Below are 20,668 nucleotides of genomic sequence, written 5' to 3' on the forward strand. Positions count from 1 at the left end.
TTGCATATTTATGTGGCAGTTTCCCCACTGGCCTGTGAAGTTTTGAGAGTGGAGGACAAGGCTTGTTCATCTCTTTATCTGCAGGGCTTACTCCCTCCACGGCATGTAGCACACGCTCAGTAAATGCTCACACAAGTGAGCCGATAACATGATGTGAGAGCTGGCCTTCTCAGCTCACGTTGAGGAAATACTGATGACTTTGCTTCAACAGTGTTGCTGCTGAAGCCCAGAACGTTTGTGTCTTTGGTGTTCTGCTGGCCCATGGAAAGCCTGGCATTGAGTTCAATGTCCTGGATGCCAAGAGCTTCTGACTGTTTCACCTGCATTAACTCTGCTTGAATTTCGTTAAGTCCCCTCCTCCATGTTGTTTCTCTGTTGTGAATTATTCTTTCAGTCAACAGCTTTCATTGAGCAACGGTCATGGGCCAGCCCCTGTCCTGGGCACTGTTCAGTGGCATATCATGGTGGATAAGATCCTTTGAAGGCCCTTGCCCTCATGGATGCCACATTCTAGTTGGAGAGAGAGACACTCAAATAGATGAGCAAGGCAGTATTGACCGTGATTGATGCTAGGAAGGAAGCACACGAGGTGATGTAATAGAGGGAGAGAAGCTTCTTTAGTGGTGGTTGGTGAAGGCATCAGTAGAGCTAAGAGCTGAAGGGTACAAAGGAGCCAGCTGTGCAAAGCTTGAGCAGTAGCCTCTTATGCCCCAGAAACAGCATGTGCAAAAGCTCAGATGTAACAGAGCGCTTTACTAGTTCAGGGAACAGCAAGTGTGGCCAAGGTGGAGGGCAGGAGAGGAGAAATAGAGGAAATTGAAGAGTTAGGCAGGGGTCCCTCATGCAGGGCCCAGGTGGCCACACTGGGGCTTGTGGATTTTATTCTAGGAGCACTAGGCAGACCAGGTGCGGTGGCTCACACCTATAATCCCAGCACTTTGGGAGGCTGAGGCAGGAGAATCACTTGAGGCCAGGAGTTCAAGACAAGCCTGAGTAAGAGTGAGACCCCATCTCTACAAAAATAGAAAAATTAGCCAGGCATGGTGGTGTGTTCCTGCTGTCCCAGCTACTTGGGAGGCTGAGGCAGAAGGATTGCTTGAGCTGAAGAGTGTGAGATTATAGTGAGCTATGATGACACCACTGCACTCTAGCTCAGGCAACAGAGCAAGACCCTGTCTTCAAAAAAAAAAAAAAAAAAAGCACTAGGCAGCCAGAGAGCAGCTTTAAGCCAGATAGGATGTGCTTTAGTTTTTTTTGGTGTTGTGGTTGAGACAGAGTATCACTCAGAGCCCCTGGGTGGAGTGCAGTGATGTAGTTATAGCTCACTGCAAGCTTCAACTCCTGGGCTATGACCGATCCTTCTGCCTCAGCCTCCGGGTAGCTGGGACTATAGACGCACCTATCACATGAGGTCAGGTGTGGAATTTTCCGTTTGTGGCATCATGTTGGTACTCAAAAACTTTTGGATTTTGGAGAATTTCAGATTTTGGATTTTCAGATAAGGGATTCTTAACATGCATCTTGATCAGGATTGGCTAACAGCTGTAACAAACAACCCCCAAATTCCAGGGGCTAATACAGTGAAAGTTCCTGATTGGGCAGCTTTCTGCCAGGTTAACTCACAGATTCAGTCTCTTTCTGTTTTATAGCTCTGACTTTCTGGTTTGGAGAGTACTCTAACTTTGGAAAGAGAAGAGAGCATCTATCTTAGGAGGCTCTTAGGGACCAGGCCTGGAAGTGGTACCACTTCACTTCTGCTCAAATTCCATAGGTCAGGACTCAGTCACATGACCACACCTAACTGCAGGGAGCCTGGGAAATGTAGTCTATCAGGATACCCAGGAGGAAGTGGCAATACTAGCCATTTCTGCCAATCTGCGAAAAAGAAGAGTGATGGTGTGGTTTCAGGAACTGCGGTGCATCACGAAAATGTAAATGCAGATAAAGCCCCAGCGTCAACATCTAAAACAAATATTTTCACTTTTTAGGTAATGTATGAAATTTAGAGAAACCAATGTCATAAGAACAATGTCAGGAACCTCAATGGTATTTAGGGTATGCATTTTCTCTACTTTGCAGTTTGGCTTTTCAACTCAGTGGAAGAGATGTGAGGGTTTGAAATAGTTTTGGTTCCATGTTCTAAAACACATGGTATGCACACTTGATTTCAGTAAACAGGGTCCAAAGAGATGTTGTTGCTAGGTATTTTTGTTTTCACTATAAACAAATCACTAGCCAAAAAATTAATTGTATTCCCCACTGTGCTCTTCACTGCTTGTAATAAGAAGAAACCCACTGGAGTAATTACAGGTTGCAAAATAAGTCCTGTGCTTGTTACTCAAAGCATCACCCACAGACCTGCAATATTGACATCACCTGGGAGGTTTTTTGCTTGTGTGTTTTTTAAGAAATGCAGACTCTCAGGCCCCACCTTGGACCTGCTGAAATAGAATCTGCATTTCAACAAGATCCCCAGGTAATTTGTATGCACAATAAAATTTGAGAAGCACTGATGTAGATATTAGAGGTGTGATCAGTAGTGTTTGACTTGCTAGTTTTCTGGCTTCATTTATTTAAACTTTGGAGATACATGAATGGGTTGTGTGTGTGTTGTAAAGTCAGAAGTCAGAAAACATACACTATTTACATGCTCTTCATGGAGGGGTGGATTGGAAAGAGGAAAAGTTAAGTTAGGGGAGGGGGTACCTTCAAAAGTGGTCAGCTCTCAGTTAATTCTGATTTTCAGGCTTTATCCTTCTTCAGGTTATTTTATCTTTCTTCTATCTTTATGATCTTTGTGAATACTTAGCCTCGGAGAGTCACATAATACACAGCATAGGCAGACTTAAATTTTTACATGTAAGAAAACTCTAATAGAAAAATGGGTTATTAAACTTATACATGTCAGCAACAGGCTTCTTTTCCCAGAAAGCTAGAAAAATTGAGGATCCCTGTTAATCTATCACCTTGGCAATAAATTTCGGACATTTTTTTAGGTGTGATTTAATTTTGTCCTTTTACTTTACAAATAGCTCACGGAGAGTGTGATCAGTATGGAGTGTGCCCGCTGCTTGTCCTGATGCTCAGAGAGGCTGCTGCTTTCACTTGGCCTCCCTGCGTCTCGCAGGCCCACGAGCCTCAGCCTCCCCTTACGTCTCACCCCATGCTCCGCCGAAGCCTGATCTCATGCTGCTACATTCCACCCTGCCTTTATGTCACTCCATTGTTTTTATTTTATTGCGCTCTTACGAAATGATTTGTTTGAGCCAGCCGGGCACAGGCGTGTATGTGAATTCGTGCTTCTCTGTGTGAGGTAAGGTGGTGTAGTCGACTGGGACCCTCCACCAGACTGCCTGCCTGGTGCAATCCTTCCTAGCTGTGTGGTCTCAGGAAGGTCCCATCATCTCCCTGTGCCTCAATTTCCTCATCTGTGAAAAAAAATGTCAGACATAATTCCGAGAGCTTCATCCACAGGGACACCCTTGGTCCTCACAACAGTCCTGGGGGATGGATACTGCTGTGAGGTCCCCCTTCATGGTCTGCGACCGTCCTGTGGATCGCCACTGAAAGGAAATGAAATGCAGTGAAGGCCTGCTTGTGCTTCAAGTAACTTGAAAAGATTTTAAGCTTTTTTAAAAAATGAGGTTTACATTCAGTTGCTAATGATTTGTTATTAATATAAAATACAGGGGACATAATTGTGGTAATATGAGCTTTCTGAATGAATCACCAGTCAGAATGTAGCCAGTTAGCACCTTCAGGAGTACTAGTTTGCCTGTAAAAATGTGTAGGAAATGGTGGTTTGCTGCATGGGGCTCTTGTGTTCTTCTCTTTTAACAGTCTTAACATTTTCAATATGTGCTTTCCTTGGATTTAAATATCTTAAGGGGAAGAAGAGTTTGCTTAATAAGTATTCTGTTGTTTATTTATGTTTGGTTTATGGTATCTGTCTTCAAAATCTCTTGCCTTTTCCCTCTATTTAGCTTCATGCTTTTCCAGGGCTGTTTCATTGACTCCCAGTGGATTTGATTTCATTTGTATGTGTGCGATACTTCAGTTTGCTAGGTGCCCACACTTTGCCTTTGAATTATATGTTTATTTCTTTAGTTTGCTGTGGTTCCTGCTTTTCCTTTTTTTTTTTTTTTAGTTGTTTTATGTTGTGCTGTTTAAGAATTGTGCGTTTCAGTCTTATATGATGCCATGAACTCTTTTAGAAAAAGAGAATGTATATAAAGTTCTCAACAAGAGCAGCAAAAACAAAAAAGTCATGGACTTTATAAGGGAGGAGACTTGGGCCTGTGAACAGAGATAATCACGACTGATCCTGCCTGTGCTATTCAGCAGGGTGGCCATTACCCACATTTGCCTATTTGGAGTTAAATTAATTTTAAAATTAAAAAATTTTAAAACCAAATATAAATGTGTTCACTTCCTCAGTCATGCTAGCCACATTTCCAGTGCCCAGTAGCCCCTGTGGTTGTGGTTCGTGTTGGATGGCTCGGGTGTGGAACACCTCCACCATCGCAGAAAGTACTAGCAGACGAAGCATTGAGACTACAGACACTAAGGGCAGCCTTTTTATGAAGCTGTGTTTTCTACCCCAGATTACTTTCATTTTACCCAAAGAAATAGACTTTTCAGTATGTTTCCAGAATGAAGTTATGTTGTTCTCAGCCAATGAGGACTGTTTTAGACAAGCATATTTTCATTTTCAGTGGGAGTTTATTGTTTATTAATTATCTCATACACGATAGTATCCAGGACTTCAAAACAAAATATATTTTCCTTAGTCCAGTTTGAACCTGGATCTAAGCATTTGGAGAATTTTGGTTTTTCAGCAACTGATGGCCTTCTGGATAGCTATGTACATGTCACCAGTGTAGCTGGAATTATTTCTTCTCTTATGATTTCTTTCCTGAAGCTATAAAAGTGACTTATAATCAGTAGTAAAGTCTTGTCGATAACATGTTTCTGAATTCATTTTAAGAGTAATTTGTATAATTTTCCATTCTAATTTGTATTTAGGACTAATTTGTATTTGTATCATTTTCCTGTTCTTTCTTTTTTGGTTCCAGGTTCTCTTATTCCAAGTTAAGGAAATAGAATGATACCACTAAGAAAGCAAACACTCCTCAGCCGTTCAGTTTCATGCTAAAATGACTCTCCTGTTGAAAACGCCAGTGTGGCTCTACAGGAACTTCTGCCTGCCTTAGGGCTTTAAGTCTGTGCCGCCTCTCTAAGCACGTAACCACAAGCGGGTCTGTTGAGGGCTCGAATTTGTTGGCAAACAGGGAAGATGATTGAATGATCCATGGCAAGTCTCCTGGTCCATAAACACAGATATCTTGGACATAATGGCCTGCAAAAAGAAATGCAAAAACTTAGCTGCCTTTGTGTCCCCACCAATTTTATCCACGCAAAAATGTGGCACATGCCTCTTCTAATGTCATCTGTAAGGCCTCTTGGCTTCATAAGAGCTCAGATCAAACAGTAGTTCCATGATTGCTTCAACAGGTGCTTTTATGTTGAATTTTGAATTTATGATGAAAAGGGACATTTTCATTCGTTTAGTGATTTCTAAAATGTTTGATGCTACTTTAGGTGAATACTGTGGGATTGTATCTAATCATGGGCACAAGGGAGATGAAATAACACTCATTTGCCTGGTAAAATCTAAGTTCTGATAGATTGTAAGTCTTTTCCTTGGTTATAGGTAGTTCATAAGAATGGAGTTGATTTTAATAAGTCATTGTTTCTGTCATTTATTGATTTTTCAGAGTGAGTGTTTGATATAAATATCAGTAATTAAAATGGGAATGACAGAGTCCAGTGCTGATTGGATTACTGCTAGAAGAACTCAGTGGCTCTCTATGTGCCTGACACTGTGACTCTTTCTGCTCTGTCTTCTAATCCTCACAGCCACACTCCAAAGTGGTTTCTATCAGTACCCTCAGTTTACAGGTGAGGAAACATTTATAGAAGTGAGGGAGAAAAAGGTGTGGTCACTTCTGAGACCTCACTCTTTCTCTGCGCAGTCTCCCCCCACCAGCTCAGTAACCCTCCTTCTAAAAACCTATCTAAAGGAAATATTCTTTTAAAGCAGGGCGGGGGGTCGGGGGAGAAGGAGAATGCATGCACAAAAAGTCTCTTGTTTGTTAGACTGAGAAAAATCACAAGAGGTTCCTCTCCTGTTGAGCAGGCATTCCTGTATGTCAAGGGCCTAGACCTGGCACATGGTAGCATCGTCTAATAACAGCTGTTATCATAATTAAAGCATTTTGAACTTAACTGGTAGATGTTCTTGGTACAGTGTGATAGAATCTCAGTACAGTTACATTTAACTAGTTGAAAATTATGGACATGAAGACAAGCAGTGGGGAAAAGTTAGGACATAAGTGAAACACAACTCAGCCACACCTTGATTATAATTGTGTGATTATCATTTAGATGCGGATGGATTTGAACTAGAAGGGAACACAAACAAATGGATGTTTTCAGAGTTGTGTTAATCCTGTCCAGGTGACTAAAAATAAAACGAACTCTTTGTTGCTGATCATAATGGGATAGCTGTCCTTCGGCGTGCAGAGTTAGCCTGTGGGCGCACCCGGTGTAGTGGTGGCAGGTAGCTGCACCTGGTTTGAGACCCACCTCTGCCACTTCCTGTGCCTTTGGGAGTGACTTCACTTCTCTGAGCCCTAAGTTCCTCATCTGTAAAGGGTGAAGGATAGAACAGTCGTCCCTTGGTATATGCAGGAGATGGTTCCAGGACCCCTGTGTGTCCCAAAATCTGTACATACTCAAGTCAAATTCTGTATTTTTTAGATCCTAGTTTGGTTGAAAAAAATCCATGTATAAGTGGACCCTCACATTTCAAACCTGTGTTGTTCAAGGGTCATCTGTAGTGTCTACCTTAGAATTATGAGTGCAAGGCCCAGAGCCAGAGTTCCATAAGGTTGACTGCCATCCCTTTACCGGTGCTTGTCTTACGTGGAGTGCTGACTAAATGCTGGCACCAGATGGCCATGTTACTGCTTTACTGTGAGAACCATTTGTGCACTGAAGCCAGTTGTGGTAAGAACCTTCTGAAGTGTTTACTTTTAGGGAATGATGACTTTGTTGGGATTCACAATAACTAGGTTGTTTCCCCCCCACCCCCAAACACTTGAGACATTCAGGTTGCCACTTTAAGAATTGAATCATTGCTTTACTATGATAGCAACACCCCTTCATGACTTCTTTTAACATCTGCACACCTGAGGATGTTGCATTTTCAGGAAGGATCCAAAGCCACACACACACACACACACACACACACACACACACACACACACTTTTCTATGTGTCTGTTAACCAGTCCTGACAACCCCAGTATGTGATGACAGTGAGCACTTGCTTTCTAAAGAAAGGGCAAGGACACCTGTTGTTTACCTGTCACCTTCTGCCTATGTGAATAGCTCCCTAATTGAATCACCTTAGAAAATTACTCCAGCCCTTCTGACCTGGGACATGTGTGTCAGGAGGATGGCTGTACACACAGCAGGGGGACTTACTCATCTTTGAACCATTCTAGTATTTCAGTTTATATTTTTTTATTTGCCTACCACCTGTTTATTTTAGGTCATTCTTTTAAACAACTGAAAAACGGGATGAACCTAGTTTGTTTTGCATATCTAGTCTACCATATTCAAACCTGAAGGCCCTACCCAAATGCACTTATTAAAATAAATAGGTTATCGTATCTCTGTGCAGTAGTTCCTGCGGGTGGGTAGGAAGCTGTGTGTAGACAAACGGCAAGTCCAGACATCCCTGAAGAGGGCGTGCTCTGCCACAGCTGCCCTCACGTGCAGTGTTGCTCTGCCTTCCTGCATTCTCTGTCCGTTTTTCGGCCTCTCCCCCGACCCCCAGTTTTGCTTTCCATGACCTTTCCCGGAACATTTGTACAACTCCTGCTGGACTTACATTGTGCTATAAATTGTTTGTCATCCCTCTTGTTCTCCAGAACTATCTGTTCTTCCCAAACAGCCATCTTCAAACTGGGGGTTAAAAGATGGGAAGAGCTGGGCCTTCCCCCTCCGCCCACAAGGTAGCATGAATGGCTCCACAGGAGCCGAGTCCCCGCTCCTCACGCTGTAGGTTTCCCCCCAGCAAACCCAATGCATGTGCCTGAGAACCCCCGCGCCGTCAGCCAGTTCTCTTCCAAACCCTTCACAAAGGAGGGCCTCCACTCTCCCCCTTCCAAATCTTGCTTTGTTGTATTGCCCAGCAACTAAGATCTCTGGGACACCAGACGGGGCAAAGAGAATTCATAGTTTCTCAGGGAGAATCTTATGAGGGCAAAGCAAAAACACCTTCCTTCAGCAAGAACTACTTAAAAACTACCCAGAGAGGGCTCTGTGCCTTACCTAAGGACCTGCAAATTAAGATTTTGGGGCAAGAAGGCTGCCACAAGAATGCATACTAAAACATTTGTTTGAATCTAGCCAGGCATGGTGGTGCGTGCCTGTAGTCGCAGCTACTCAAGAGGCTGAGGCAGGAGGGATCACTTGAGCCCAGGAGTTCAAGTCCAGCCTGAGCAACATAGCGAGACTTCGTCTCTTAAAAAAAAAAAATTAAAAACTATTTATTTGAATCTAAAAATGAAAACAAAGTCAGACTTTTTCAGAAAGTCAATCTTTGGTTTGGTTGGCTTGACCATGAAGTCTGTCTTTACTAATTAAGTCTTATGGCAGAAGTTTCCATAAATTGAATGAACATTCAATCTGTAGCTCTGAGAGTCTTATGGAAAAACACATATACAATTTTTAGGAAAATAAGCCTTTGCAACAATTAAACCTATAATAACATTTTTCCCTATTTCTTTTAGAAAACATGCAAGCAAAACAAACGTGAAGCCCATTGCTCTCGAGCAGGCACAGCAGACTATCTGTAAAGAACAAGAGAGTAAATATTTTTGGCTGTGTAGGTCAGATGGCCTTTTTTTAACTACTGAATTCTGCCTTTCATTGTCATAAACACTATGCCAAATGAATGGATGTGGCTGCATTCCAATAAAACTTCCATAAAATAGGCAGCCGGCAATAATAGTTTGCTACCTCAGCTCTGGAGCACATGCTTGTGTTGGTCATTTTATATTCTAATAGACCCAGGGAGGCACAGGGCCCATTTTTAATAAATATTTGGATTCGAATTCTAGGAGCAGGTAGAAAAAGCCAGATAGGTAATGTATTAAAGTTTTGTAACTTACAGCCCTGCTGTGTGTTCACTTTGTGAAAATTTATCAACCTGTATCTTTATGATTTGTGCACTTTTCTCTTTGGATCTTAAATAAAAAGTTTCTTTTTTTAAATTTTTTTTTTTTAGACAGAGTCTCACTCTGTCACCCTGGGGAGAGTGCAGTGGTGTCATCATAGCTCGCTGCAACCTCAAACTCCTGGGCTTAAGTGATCCTCCTGCCTCAGCCTCCCGAGTAGCTGTGACTACAGGTGTGCACCACCAGGCCTGGCTAATTTTTCTGTTTTTAGTAGAGACAGAGTCTCGCTGTTACTCACGCTTGTCTTGAACTCCTGGTCTCAAATGATCCTCTCGCCTCGGCCTCCCACAGTGCTAGGATTACAGGTGTGAGCCGCCTCACCCAGCCTAAAATGTTTTTTTTTTTAATTGACATACATTCTAATTGAATCGCCACTAATTCCAAATTACTTTAAACATGATGGTCAGTCTTCTCCTCCTGTAATTGAAGCAGTAGTTGTATAGTTTTTTTAAAATTTGGAGGTGTTTTTGTTTTGTTTTGTTTTTACCTTTACATCCATCATGAACATGTCCTTCCTCATGTCTGCGTTTAATGGCTCGAACATTTCCTTTCCAGCCAGCGTTTGGTGTAGCACCCGGAGCATCTAAGGGGGAAAACAAAACCAGCATACAACGTGGAATCTGGTTAATAGCTTCCACGTTCTTTTAGGCCAAGCTCTTCTGTGCTGTCATTTCCATTTCTCCTAGATAAGGTACTCAGTGAGAAAGGTAGAGGGGAAGGTCCAACCTTGATTAAAATGTTTCGTTTGTTACGTCTGATCAAAGGCCAGTGCTTTTGGGCGTGGGGGCATGCTCTACGATGGCAGGAGTACTGGGGTGGACCAAGGTCTGGATCTCCATCCTTGCACTGAGGTTTCATTTTCCATCCCTTTCCCCATCCCTTGTAACTAACTCACTTGATGTTTGCAGCGCGCTCTTCATGATTATGTTGTGGTTCTTTGGATCGTTTGCTCTGTAACAGCCTCTGGGGTGATGTGAAAGTAGAACTTGCAGTGGGTAGGAGAGATTATTAAAAGGTCCTAACCAATTTCTGCTGGATTCATCGTTTGCACTGTTGTCTATACTGATTAGCTTAGGTGTTCAGGCTTGAAGCCATACTCCGTATAGGAGCCAATCCACCTACAGAGAAAATACTGAAATCCACTTAAAGGAGGGCATCCAATTTCCCTCTGCCTCTCAGAGAACCTATCTGAAGTATAACCTTTGCAACAAAAACATTATTAGTTGTCATATTTTCCATTCTTAAAGAGCCATTAGTGCAATAGCTGGCACTAGTAGGTACTAGTAGTGTTTATCAAGTGAATGAAGAAGGGAAGAACTTCTCAAAGATTTTTGGTTAGAATTTTCAACAGGCTTTATCTGAGGAAAAGCAAAATGCCAGTACTTCTTTCTGGAGAGGGAATAGAAGCAGCCATGTTGGTTTGGGAACATGGCTCCCTTTCAGCCAACTTCAGACCCCTAAAATCAAAGAACCTCCTGTACTCCCAAGTGGAAGGTCTTTCAAAATTTATAGCCATAGAAAAATCGCCAAATAGAAAGAACCTTCAGTGAAGAATAAAAATCCTGCTGTTGCTTCTGACCTGAACAGATATCCATATTGTCGGATTGTTCTTACCTTTTAGTCGGTTCAGGGTCACCCAGTAGTGTTGCTCTGGGCTGTGGATGTCTTTGGACCACTGAAGCATGTCTTTTGCACGGATGTCAGTCAGTATGAACTCTACAAACTTTCTCGTAAGTACATAGTAAGCACTTCCAAAATAAATTGTTAAGTTGTGAGGTGGTTCATATTTGAATCTTTTATTTGGAGATACATAGATATTTCCTTCAGGACTGAATTTGGGATGACTTTGACTTGTCTTGGATTTACTGTTTGGTGGTTGGATTACTCCAGGAGTGATATTTTTATCATTCCATTTGCTTCTGATATAGTGTATGATTTCTTTGTTGGTTTTGATTGGAAAATCCTGTCCACAAAGATTAATGACATAGTTCCATTGAAATTTGGAATGCACTAGATCTTTCATACAATTAATATCTGCCTGTAGTCTTGTAAAGCCAGTGTAAGCAACCTTCTTTCTCTTTGATGAAATAAAAATGTTTTTAAAACAGTTAACCAAGGTTTGCACTGCAGTCTTATACTTCTTTGGGGCCTTTTCATCAACGTGAATACAATAAACATTTTGAGGTACATAAATAGCTCTGAGAAGCTGCACAAACATGGCCAGCTCCTTATGAATAGTTATAATGTATGCCAGAGAGAAATTACCCTCTTCTGCAGACAGGGGTCTGGTAATGAAATGCAACCCCTGAGAAATCCTGGAGCAATTTCCTGGTTTGTGTAAATGAGCAAGTATTTCAGATCTATGTGGGTTTTTACAAAATTTTGCAATTTGGGGGGCTGCCCCTTTCCCTTCAAATAAAGCTGAACACAGTTCATCTGGATAAAAGCCACATTCCACTACTACTGGATAGGTGGGTTCCTCCTCTGGTTCCTCATAAGTTGAAGTCCTCAAATAAAGAAATATGAAGATGCAAATGACTGTGCAAATGAGAAGTCCAGACTTTGTGGCTCGAAACTGGCTCATGTTTTGAGCTCCAAGTGCATTCTTATTACCATAATTTGAAATTTTTTCTTTTGTGCTTCCTAAAAGACACAACAGATAGAATTTAGGGTCTTATAACTTTTTATCCTACTTGTATTGAAACATCCTAAACTACATATATTTAAAGTATATAATTTGCTCAGTTTTTGTATATGTATACACCTGTGAAACCATAACCACAATCAAGATAACAAGCATTTCCCTCACCCCTAAAAGTTTTCTTATGCCCATTTTAGTCCATCCTTCTTTCCATCCCCATCTCTGGCAATTGCTGATGGAGATGCCATCAGCTGATGTGCTTTCTGTCACTATAGACTAGTTTGCATATTCTGTAACTTATATAAATGGAATCATACATGTGTTACTCTTTTTTTGCCTGTTTTTTTCACTTGGAGTAATGATTCTGAGATTCATCCATGTCATTGCATTTATCACCGGCTTGGTTTTTTTTATCGTGGAGTAGTTTTCCATCATATGGTTGTACACAATTTTTTTATTCATATATCTGCTGGTGGACATTTGTTTCCAGTGTTTGAATATTGCAATGATGCTGTAAGTGTTTGTGTTCAAGTCTTTCTGTGAGCATATGTTTTTGTTTCTCTTGGGTAAATACTGAACAGTGAAATGACTGGCTGACATGTTGGTGTATGTTTAGCTCCTTAAGAAATTGTCACATTGTTTTCTAAAGTGGTTATACCAGCAATATATGAGATTTCCATTTACTCTGTATTCTCATTCATACTTGGTGTGGCCAAATGTTTTAATTTTAACCTTTTAAAGAAGTGTGTAGTAGTAATTCCCTGTAGTTTTACTTTGCATTTCCCTGATGACTAATGATGTTGAGCATATTTTCATGGGTTAATGTCTTTATCCAGGCAGATTAAAAAATCTCAAATATTCATTTCGGACAAAAACACTGACCTGTTCTGCACTATTCAGAGTTCATTTTATCCCACCATTCTGTGTTATGGGACTAAATCTTTCCAACAAAGGAAGTGACAAATTAAGAGAAATTTTGAGATTATAAACTTAAACCTGTTGCAATGAGTTTATGAATTGTTTTTAGGGAAGAAGTCAGAGATTAAAAACAAAGTATCTTTAATAACGTTATTTGATAATAATGTAGTTTCCTGTCTTGAGCTCTACAGAGATACCTGAATAGATGTAACAGTAGCAAAAAGTAACCCAGAGTGCTTTAATTGATTAATTGTTACTGTATGCAAAGATCATCCTTTGGAATTTAAGGAAGAAAATTGATCAGGTAAAATGTCAAGCTTTATATTGTTAGGAAGTATGTTTATTCTTGAAACTGACTCTCAGTTTCCATAAAAAGTCACATCTTATTTTTATTTCCTACTTTTAAAAAGCCTGTGCACTTTTGACAGGTGTTTGAGCTCAGATTTGACATTGGTCCCTTGCCTTTCCACGTCATTTTTACAAATGCTATTTGGATAAAGCATCAGCCAGGCAGCATTTTAAGTCATCTTTGTGTTCTTAACCTTTAAGCCAACAAAAACTGTAAATGTTGATTGTGGATTTTTAAAATGTTGTATTTATTTTCACTGTACAGTTTCTTTCCTACCCATTATGCTTCAAAAATAAAAAGCAGACACTGTCCAAATGTGCCAGGTTACAGTGTTTTACGCTGGTTCAGTAAGTTTGCCCCAAATGTTAAATCTTATAGCCTAATTTTAAAGACAGTCTTATAAATTTCATAATACTTACCTTTATAAACATTAAACCATCATTATAATTTATACATTTTATATATGGTCCCTAAAATAAACAAAACCTATATCATAAAAGTAGAAATTGAATAGGAAAGAAACACCTTCTTAAAATAAAATGGAAGTGAAATTTTTTACTACTTTTCAGAATTTTGATTAAAAGTAAACCATGGACCATAGTTTGTTACATCTTCTCCTGTGTTAGAGCTTTAATACAGGAAGGAGGGTTTGGGGTTTCTTTGTTGTCTTTTTTTTTTGTTTTTCAGCTGATCGTCAAAGTATTCTGTTCCTATCACAGAAGTGCCCCTCATCACTTACAAATTACCCCATGTAAACTTAGCCCTGGCAGAGCCCAGGGGGTAGAGTATTTTCAATAGTTTATAATAATTAAATGAAGGCAAGTCCCAGGGGTAGCCCATTGTCCTTCGAGGTAATACCCAGGCTAAGTGTTTTCCTTTCCTTATGTAGAGACAGGTATGTTGGCTGATTCTATCGGTGTTCACTTGGAAATTTCAGCATGGATGCCTGCTGGGCTGGGGACTAGGGTCCTTTAGGGGTGGGGAACCTGCAGCCTTGGGGCCACATGTGGCCTTCTGGATCCTTGAATGTGGCCTTTTAACTGAATCCAAATTTTACAGAACAAATCCTTTTAATAAAGGCTTCTGGTCATTGTTTAAACACAGGCTTTTTAAGTCATCAGGCCAGCACTTCTAAGTGAAGTCTTTGGGGACCTCACTGCTCTTGCATATCAATAGTTCTTGCTGTCTCTTGAACATAACATCTAATGGTTAATAAGAAAATTCCCAGAGGAATAAACTTTTTAGGTACTGTTTTCTTTTAAAACAGTGATGAATGCTATTTTCAGTTTTGCAAACATTTCCTAGCAATTCTTGGTGAGTTTTTTTGTTGTTGTTGTTGTCTTATTTCTATATTGTGAAGTCAACTTTTTAGCGATAATGAAAGTGCATTTACTAAACATATGACTATCCCTAAATTAATTTCCAAGAAATGTAGGTAGTATTTTCTAAGTATGGGGAATATGCAGCTCAGAAAAAAGTTCAATCTTACTGATTTTTTGAACCATTTTTTCTCCATGGAAAGTTATTTCAAATATTTATTTTAAAGGCTTTAGAAAAAGTGGCTGTTATCCTTGTGTATTGTGGAGCAGATTCTTTGATCCTATTTCCTCATGGATTACTAAATCACAAATGATTTGTAAAATTTTGTGGTTTGTGGGTGAGAGCATTCTAAGCCTTTTTCCATCCATTGTCTTTCTTAAAATTATCTTTTGTAGGCCTATATACTTTAATAATCTTTTAGCCTTCCGTATCTGCAGCCTTTGAAAAGTAGCATTGTTAGATATATGAAGTGTGTACAGTAGAATAAAATAGCTTCCAAACAATGAATAATGTTAAGATTATACATGCAGTTGACTGAAGCTGTCAGACATCCAAGAGATACTGTAGAATATCTTTCAGTAGAAGTAATTATCAATATTATGGTTAAGGAATGGTGTTTAACTTTTTTTCCTTTATATAGTGTGAGAATCTGTACAGTAACAGGAATGATTTCCAATTATAGTTCTCAGAGGGGAGTTGTTTTACATTTTGTGTTTTTGTTCAAGCTTAAAATACTTTGAGGGAATTATTGCAAAACACTGCTATCCTATTTAGGGCCAATACCTGAATTCTTTTTTTCTTACTTTATCTTATGCATACTTTTCCAGTCACACTCTTCCTACTCCCAATAAGCCTTACTAGCCATGTAGATTTGATATCATGTGTTATCCCCAGAACAGCTCGTTTAAGGGCAGTCATTTTGAATTTGTTATGATGGGATTTAATTTGTTATATTTTTTAGAGGGAATTGGCAGCATTTCATGTACATTAACTCTTTTTGCTGAATTTTTTATACTTTATTTTTTAAAGGTCATTCCTGTGAATAAATAGATAATGGATGTGCATCTTTGAAGGGGAACTCGAAATATTGTGTTGTATATTCTAGAATATTACTGTTTTAGAGCATTAACATTAACCAAGATGAACAATTTATTTAGTACCCAAAGGAAGTTTTTGAGAGCTTTACTTAAAAAAAAAAAAAAGGTGATGTTCGTTATTGTATTTACCTTATTGGGAACCTAACATTTAGTTACAGGCTAAGGATATGGGCTTTGCATCAGGGCCCTGTGTTAGACTCCCAGCTCTAGCACTTGGGCACGTAATGAAACCTCCCTGAGTCTCCATTTTCTTGACTGCAGATGGGGTGTATGATAGTCTCAGCCTCACAGGGACACTGGGAGGGGTGTGGGAGTGAAGGATGGGAGTTTCACACTGTGCCTGGCCCCAAGGAGATGCGCTGTCCCCATTGGCACTCAGTCCCTAGAGAAGTGCGACCCCAGACCATGATTGTCGGTGCTCTGTCCGCTCACTGTGCGCTTATCATAAAAGCCACTGTAGTCACAGCAATGAAAATTTTCTGTCTGTTCCCTGGGCTTAGAATACCATCCAAAGCACCCTAAAATTCACAGCACTTTCTTGAATTATTTGAGTTTATAATATTACTTAGACTAATTTTGTCCAACTGTCCAATAAAATGAATGTCTTAATCACAACATGATTATTCCTAAAATGTGTATAAATTTTTTAGTCATTTTGATGGAAAGAGTAAAACTTCATTTTAGGATATTCACTGGAAACAACCACAAGAAATACATTTTATTTTTATTATTGGTACAAAAAGAGAACTGAGGATATGGACATGGCCTTGAGGCTGACTTAGTTGTTGCCACTCATATGAGGAATTAGCAAATGGTGGCCTTTTAAATTTAAAAATCTAGTTGATCTCATGCTGTGAAAATGTTCCACTTTCAGTTTCTTTAGCTAAACAAAAAGTGGGGACTACTTTTGAGAGAAAAAGATGCCTGCAACATCTGCATTTGAAATATTGCTGATATTCTAATATTCCTATTTTAAAACCATAGAGAGGACAATGAAAAACATAATATTCTTCAAAAATTATGCCTGCTTAACATGCCATTCATTATCCCTGCGTAGTTAATGAAGCACTCACCGGAAGATTCCTCACGTTCCCTGAGATCGCGGCAGCATCTGTGCCCCACTGGCCTTTCTCCCAGCCGCTCCTCTCCCAGTCCTCCAGCTTCAATCACATGCACAGAGTTGCTTGGCAGGTTTTGTTTTCCTTTCATCCCTGGAGAGTTTTATTCTTATCGATTCTGACCTGTAGAATGAAAAAATAGTCGCTGCTTTTGTTTCTCTGAGTGTGTGCTCAGGACTGCATCACCTCCTGAAAAGACAGAAAGAGACAATGGCAGAAACCCCCCAGCCCCATGAGGGGCAGCAGGGTAATTCTTGTATTCTGAAACTGCAGGGTGCACTCGTAGCACTCACGGGTTACATTCTTTAAATGCTTTTAAAAACAGGAGGCAAAATTTAGTTATCTGATGTTCTTTCATTAAAGAGATAAATAAAAGTCATTTAAAAATCCTGTTTCTTCCTAAATAGCATTTGGGAAAAGCTGGGCATCTCCGCACTGCTCTTTGGAGCACTTGCTGTCAGGGGTGGAGGAGCCAGCCCTGCTCTGTGCTCCCTGGTGCCACCACTGGTGAGTCTGTGCCATAGCATGGGGCAAAGGTGGGGTCTTATGCGCCCCCTTCAATAGGCTGCCCTCTTTCCTTCTTCACCTCTGGGTACTTTTCTTACCATCCTTCCCTTTTTCTGGCTTTAAAGGTTCTCTGGCTCGCTGATACTCGCTTTGGGTAAGCATAGACAGATCTATTGAGAATAGTGAAGCCTGCTGGGCGCGGTCAGTCGCGCCTGTAATCCTAGCACTCTGGGAGGCTGAGGTGGGGGCGGGGATCGCTCAAGGTCAGGAGTTCGAGACCAGCCTGAGCAAGAGCGAGACCCTGTCTCTACTAAAAATAGAAAGAAATTAGCTGGAGAACTAAAAATATATAGAAAAAATTAGCTGGGCATGGTGGTGCACGCCTGTAGTCCCAGCTACTCAGGAGGCTGAGGCAGGAGGATCGTTTGAGCCCAGGAGTTTGAGGTTGCTGTGAGCTAGGCTGATGCCACTGCACTCTAGCCCAGGCAACAGAGTGAGACTCTGTCTCCAAACAAACAAACAAAAAAAGAATAATGAAGCCAAGAGATACAAATCACACACCTTAGATTTCTCATCTTCTTGTGTGTATCTAGACACGTAAGCTGGATGTTCAGTTAGATGAGTACGGATCTTCTTCACCTACTCATGGGGTGACTCTGAAACAAACGCTGCTTTTTTGTAGAAAATATGTCACTGTTGCCATAGAAAGATTTCTTAACTGAGCAGATAGAATCTCCTCCTTGTAATCTCAAGGGGTTGTAGCATTCACACAGCCTTTAGATGGTGAGACCCCATGTTTTTTTCTTTTTTTTTTTTTGAGACAGAGTCTCTGTCTGTTGCCCAGGCTAGAGTGCCGTGGCGTCAGCCTAGCTCACAGCAACCTCAAACTCCTGGGCTCAAACGATCCTTCTGCCTCAGCCTCCTGAGTAGCTGGGACTACAGGCTTGTGCCACCATGCCCAGCTTATTTTTTCTATATATTTTTAGTTGTCCAGCTAATTTCTTTCTATTTTTAGTAGAGATGGGATCTGCCTCTTGCTCAGGCTGGTCTCGAACTCCTGACCTTGAGTGATCCACCCGCCTCGGCCTCCCAGAGTGCTAGGATTACAAGTGTGAGCCACCACGCCTGGCCTGAGACCCCATATGTTTAATGTTTGTATGGAGATATTCAGATTCCACAAGTTGAGGTTCTGTTAATAGTTTTGTTTAGCAAGAATCAGAAAAGGAAAGGTCCTTGTATGTGTGGAAAAGCCACACTGCCAGCTTGTGAAGGCTTGCCACAGCTGTGTCCCCCACTACCCTGAATGCTTGTTTCAAATCTTGTCCTGTGGGTGCTCCTGAACTGGACAGCTGGACTGTTCATACCGGCCCACTCCTGGAGGATGAGGATTGGTGCAGGTTTCACCTGGTGCCTCACACCCATGCCTGGAAGGAGGCCGTCTTTCTAAGCCACGCAGCCATGGAGGAAACACCGAGGGAATGCTGGGGAGCCTCCCCCGCAAAAACTGTCCTGGGGAGCGTGGGTTCGGTAGTAATGGGTCTTCTGAATTTTTGAGAGAAAGAGCAAGATGGCTTTTTTTTTTTTTTTTCAACTTCTGCTGGCTCAAAGTAGCGTCTGAACGATCGTTGTAGTTCGGCACAGCAGGTGCCTCCTCATTGCCAGCTCTGTTTAACAGTTACGGGGTAAAAGTCATAGCGAACATAAGTGTAGGCCATTTTTACTTTATCATTTTAAGCTAAGCAAAGTTGTCACTTTACTTCTTTGAGTCAGCCTTGTACATTAACAAATCAAACCCATTGCTCTTTGTCTGAAGGCCTCACCCTGAAACTGTTACACTGACCCTTCTCTAGGGACTTTACGTTGCGGCTGGTTAGGGTAATTGTCATCACCACCTCTGGCTCCCTGGGTGTTTCCCGTGGCTGTGGCACGGCCGGGCTTCCTGACCTGCGGTTCCTCAGCCAGAGCAAACAGCGGGGGTGAGTCAGGAGTGGCAGTGGCCGGACCAGAGCTCCGCTGCACCTGTGTCTGTGTCTTCCTCAAAAAGCCATAGTTCAGTTTTTATCTTTTTTTTTTCTTTTTCATCCTGGGCTTCTTCAGGTTAATAGTTCAATTTTTGATGTGCGGGGTTCCTGACTTTTTATTGTTGGTGGCTAATTCAACTTTAAAAATACAACAGCTCTGAGCACAACACAACACAACTGTGCAGTACAGGGTCCATGGCCTCTAACTGTCTCATCTAGAGGAAAGAGGCTGCCGACCCTGACACCGTAGGAAGGAGGGACAACAGGGAGCAGTGGAAAGAAGCAGCAGCAGAAATCCCAGGGGAGAAGGGGAGAGCGGTGCAGGACCAACGGGGAGCAGAGGCCTGACTCCTTTCCACCTCCTGGCTGTGTGCTCAGGAGGCTTGTTTATGCCACAGCCGGAGCTCCAGGCCCCTGGGGCCTTATCTACCACCTGATTCTGTTCCCACAGATTTTTCTCCATTCCCTCTCCAAGGAAGAGCCATCCCCTCCAGAGACAGGCTCTACTCCAATCTTCCATAGTGTGGGACTTCCCAGGGGGCCGCCTCCTGTAGGCCCAGCTCCGCGCAAGGATGGCTGCAAACAGGCCCTCTTGAGAAGCAGCCCCAGTGCAGTGCCTGGCTGGGGACCCCCTTTCATCATCCATGTCACTTCTCCGTGGCACCACCTTCAGAGACTTGTGGGTCAAAGGAAGGTATCTTCAGTCAGGAAAATTTTCCAGACCAACCTAGAAAAGAAGGTAATCTTAACCTGAAACAACCACTTTTGGAGACAAGAACCACAATAAATAACCCAGCTAAGGCAGGGGGCTGACCAGGGTCAGCAGACATTTATTGATATCTTCTGTGTGTTGGGAGGTGCTAGAAAACCTTTGGCAACTTTAGAAAAGGAATACTTTCGTGTCTTTTCTTGTGCTGGGAATGTTTGCTATAAAAGAAATTCCAGGTGTGGCATGTCTGTTACTGTTCTGGTCACAGTAGGTCTGTTAAAATTACTGTTCCAGTTGTTGAAAGAACTTCGTTGCTTATTTGGGTGCCTACTTTGATGTTCTTCAAAGGTGGTATCTGATGGAGTAACTAAATATTTTTGTTAGTAACAGTCTTTGGCATATTTTCAAGTATTTGTAACTACAGTATTTAATCAAATTGCTTTTTTGTAGATACCGGGGGCGGGGTGGGGGGGGAACGTTTGGCTGATCAACTCAATACTGAGCTTTTAAAACTCATATTACCTACACTAGTCAAGATAGTGTGGTACCGACATAAGGATGGCCATATAGATAAATAGAATAAAATTGAGAGTCCAGAAATAAACCCTCACATCTCTGGTCAATTGATTTTTGACAAAGAGGCCAATACAATTCAATGGGGGAAAGAATAGTCCTTTC

At 41.4% G+C, this 20,668-nt stretch overlaps 2 protein-coding genes and 1 non-coding gene across 5 annotated transcripts in view; 1 reads left to right on the plus strand and 2 right to left on the minus strand.

Annotated features, from left to right (window-relative positions):
* Positions 1-20,668, plus strand: part of RTF2 (replication termination factor 2) — a 48,814-nt gene that overhangs the window by 13,841 nt on the left and 14,305 nt on the right. The window lies entirely within an intron of this gene.
* On the minus strand, positions 5,093-11,894 carry LOC123622477 (beta-1,3-galactosyl-O-glycosyl-glycoprotein beta-1,6-N-acetylglucosaminyltransferase 7). The gene is made up of 3 exons (XM_045528873.1): positions 10,925-11,894; positions 9,798-9,893; positions 5,093-5,359 (listed from the first exon to the last, which is right to left on the minus strand). The coding sequence occupies exons 1-3, from the start codon at positions 11,892-11,894 to the stop codon at positions 5,133-5,135; spliced, it is 1,293 nt and encodes a 430-aa protein (XP_045384829.1). The 3' UTR covers positions 5,093-5,132.
* LOC123622977 lies at positions 18,856-18,921 on the minus strand. Its single transcript, XR_006729709.1, has one exon. It is a non-coding gene; the product is annotated as a small nucleolar RNA U54 (small nucleolar RNA).

The sequence above is a fragment of the Lemur catta genome, chromosome 17, assembly GCF_020740605.2.
Source record: "Lemur catta isolate mLemCat1 chromosome 17, mLemCat1.pri, whole genome shotgun sequence".
Lineage (NCBI taxonomy): Eukaryota > Metazoa > Chordata > Mammalia > Primates > Lemuridae > Lemur > Lemur catta.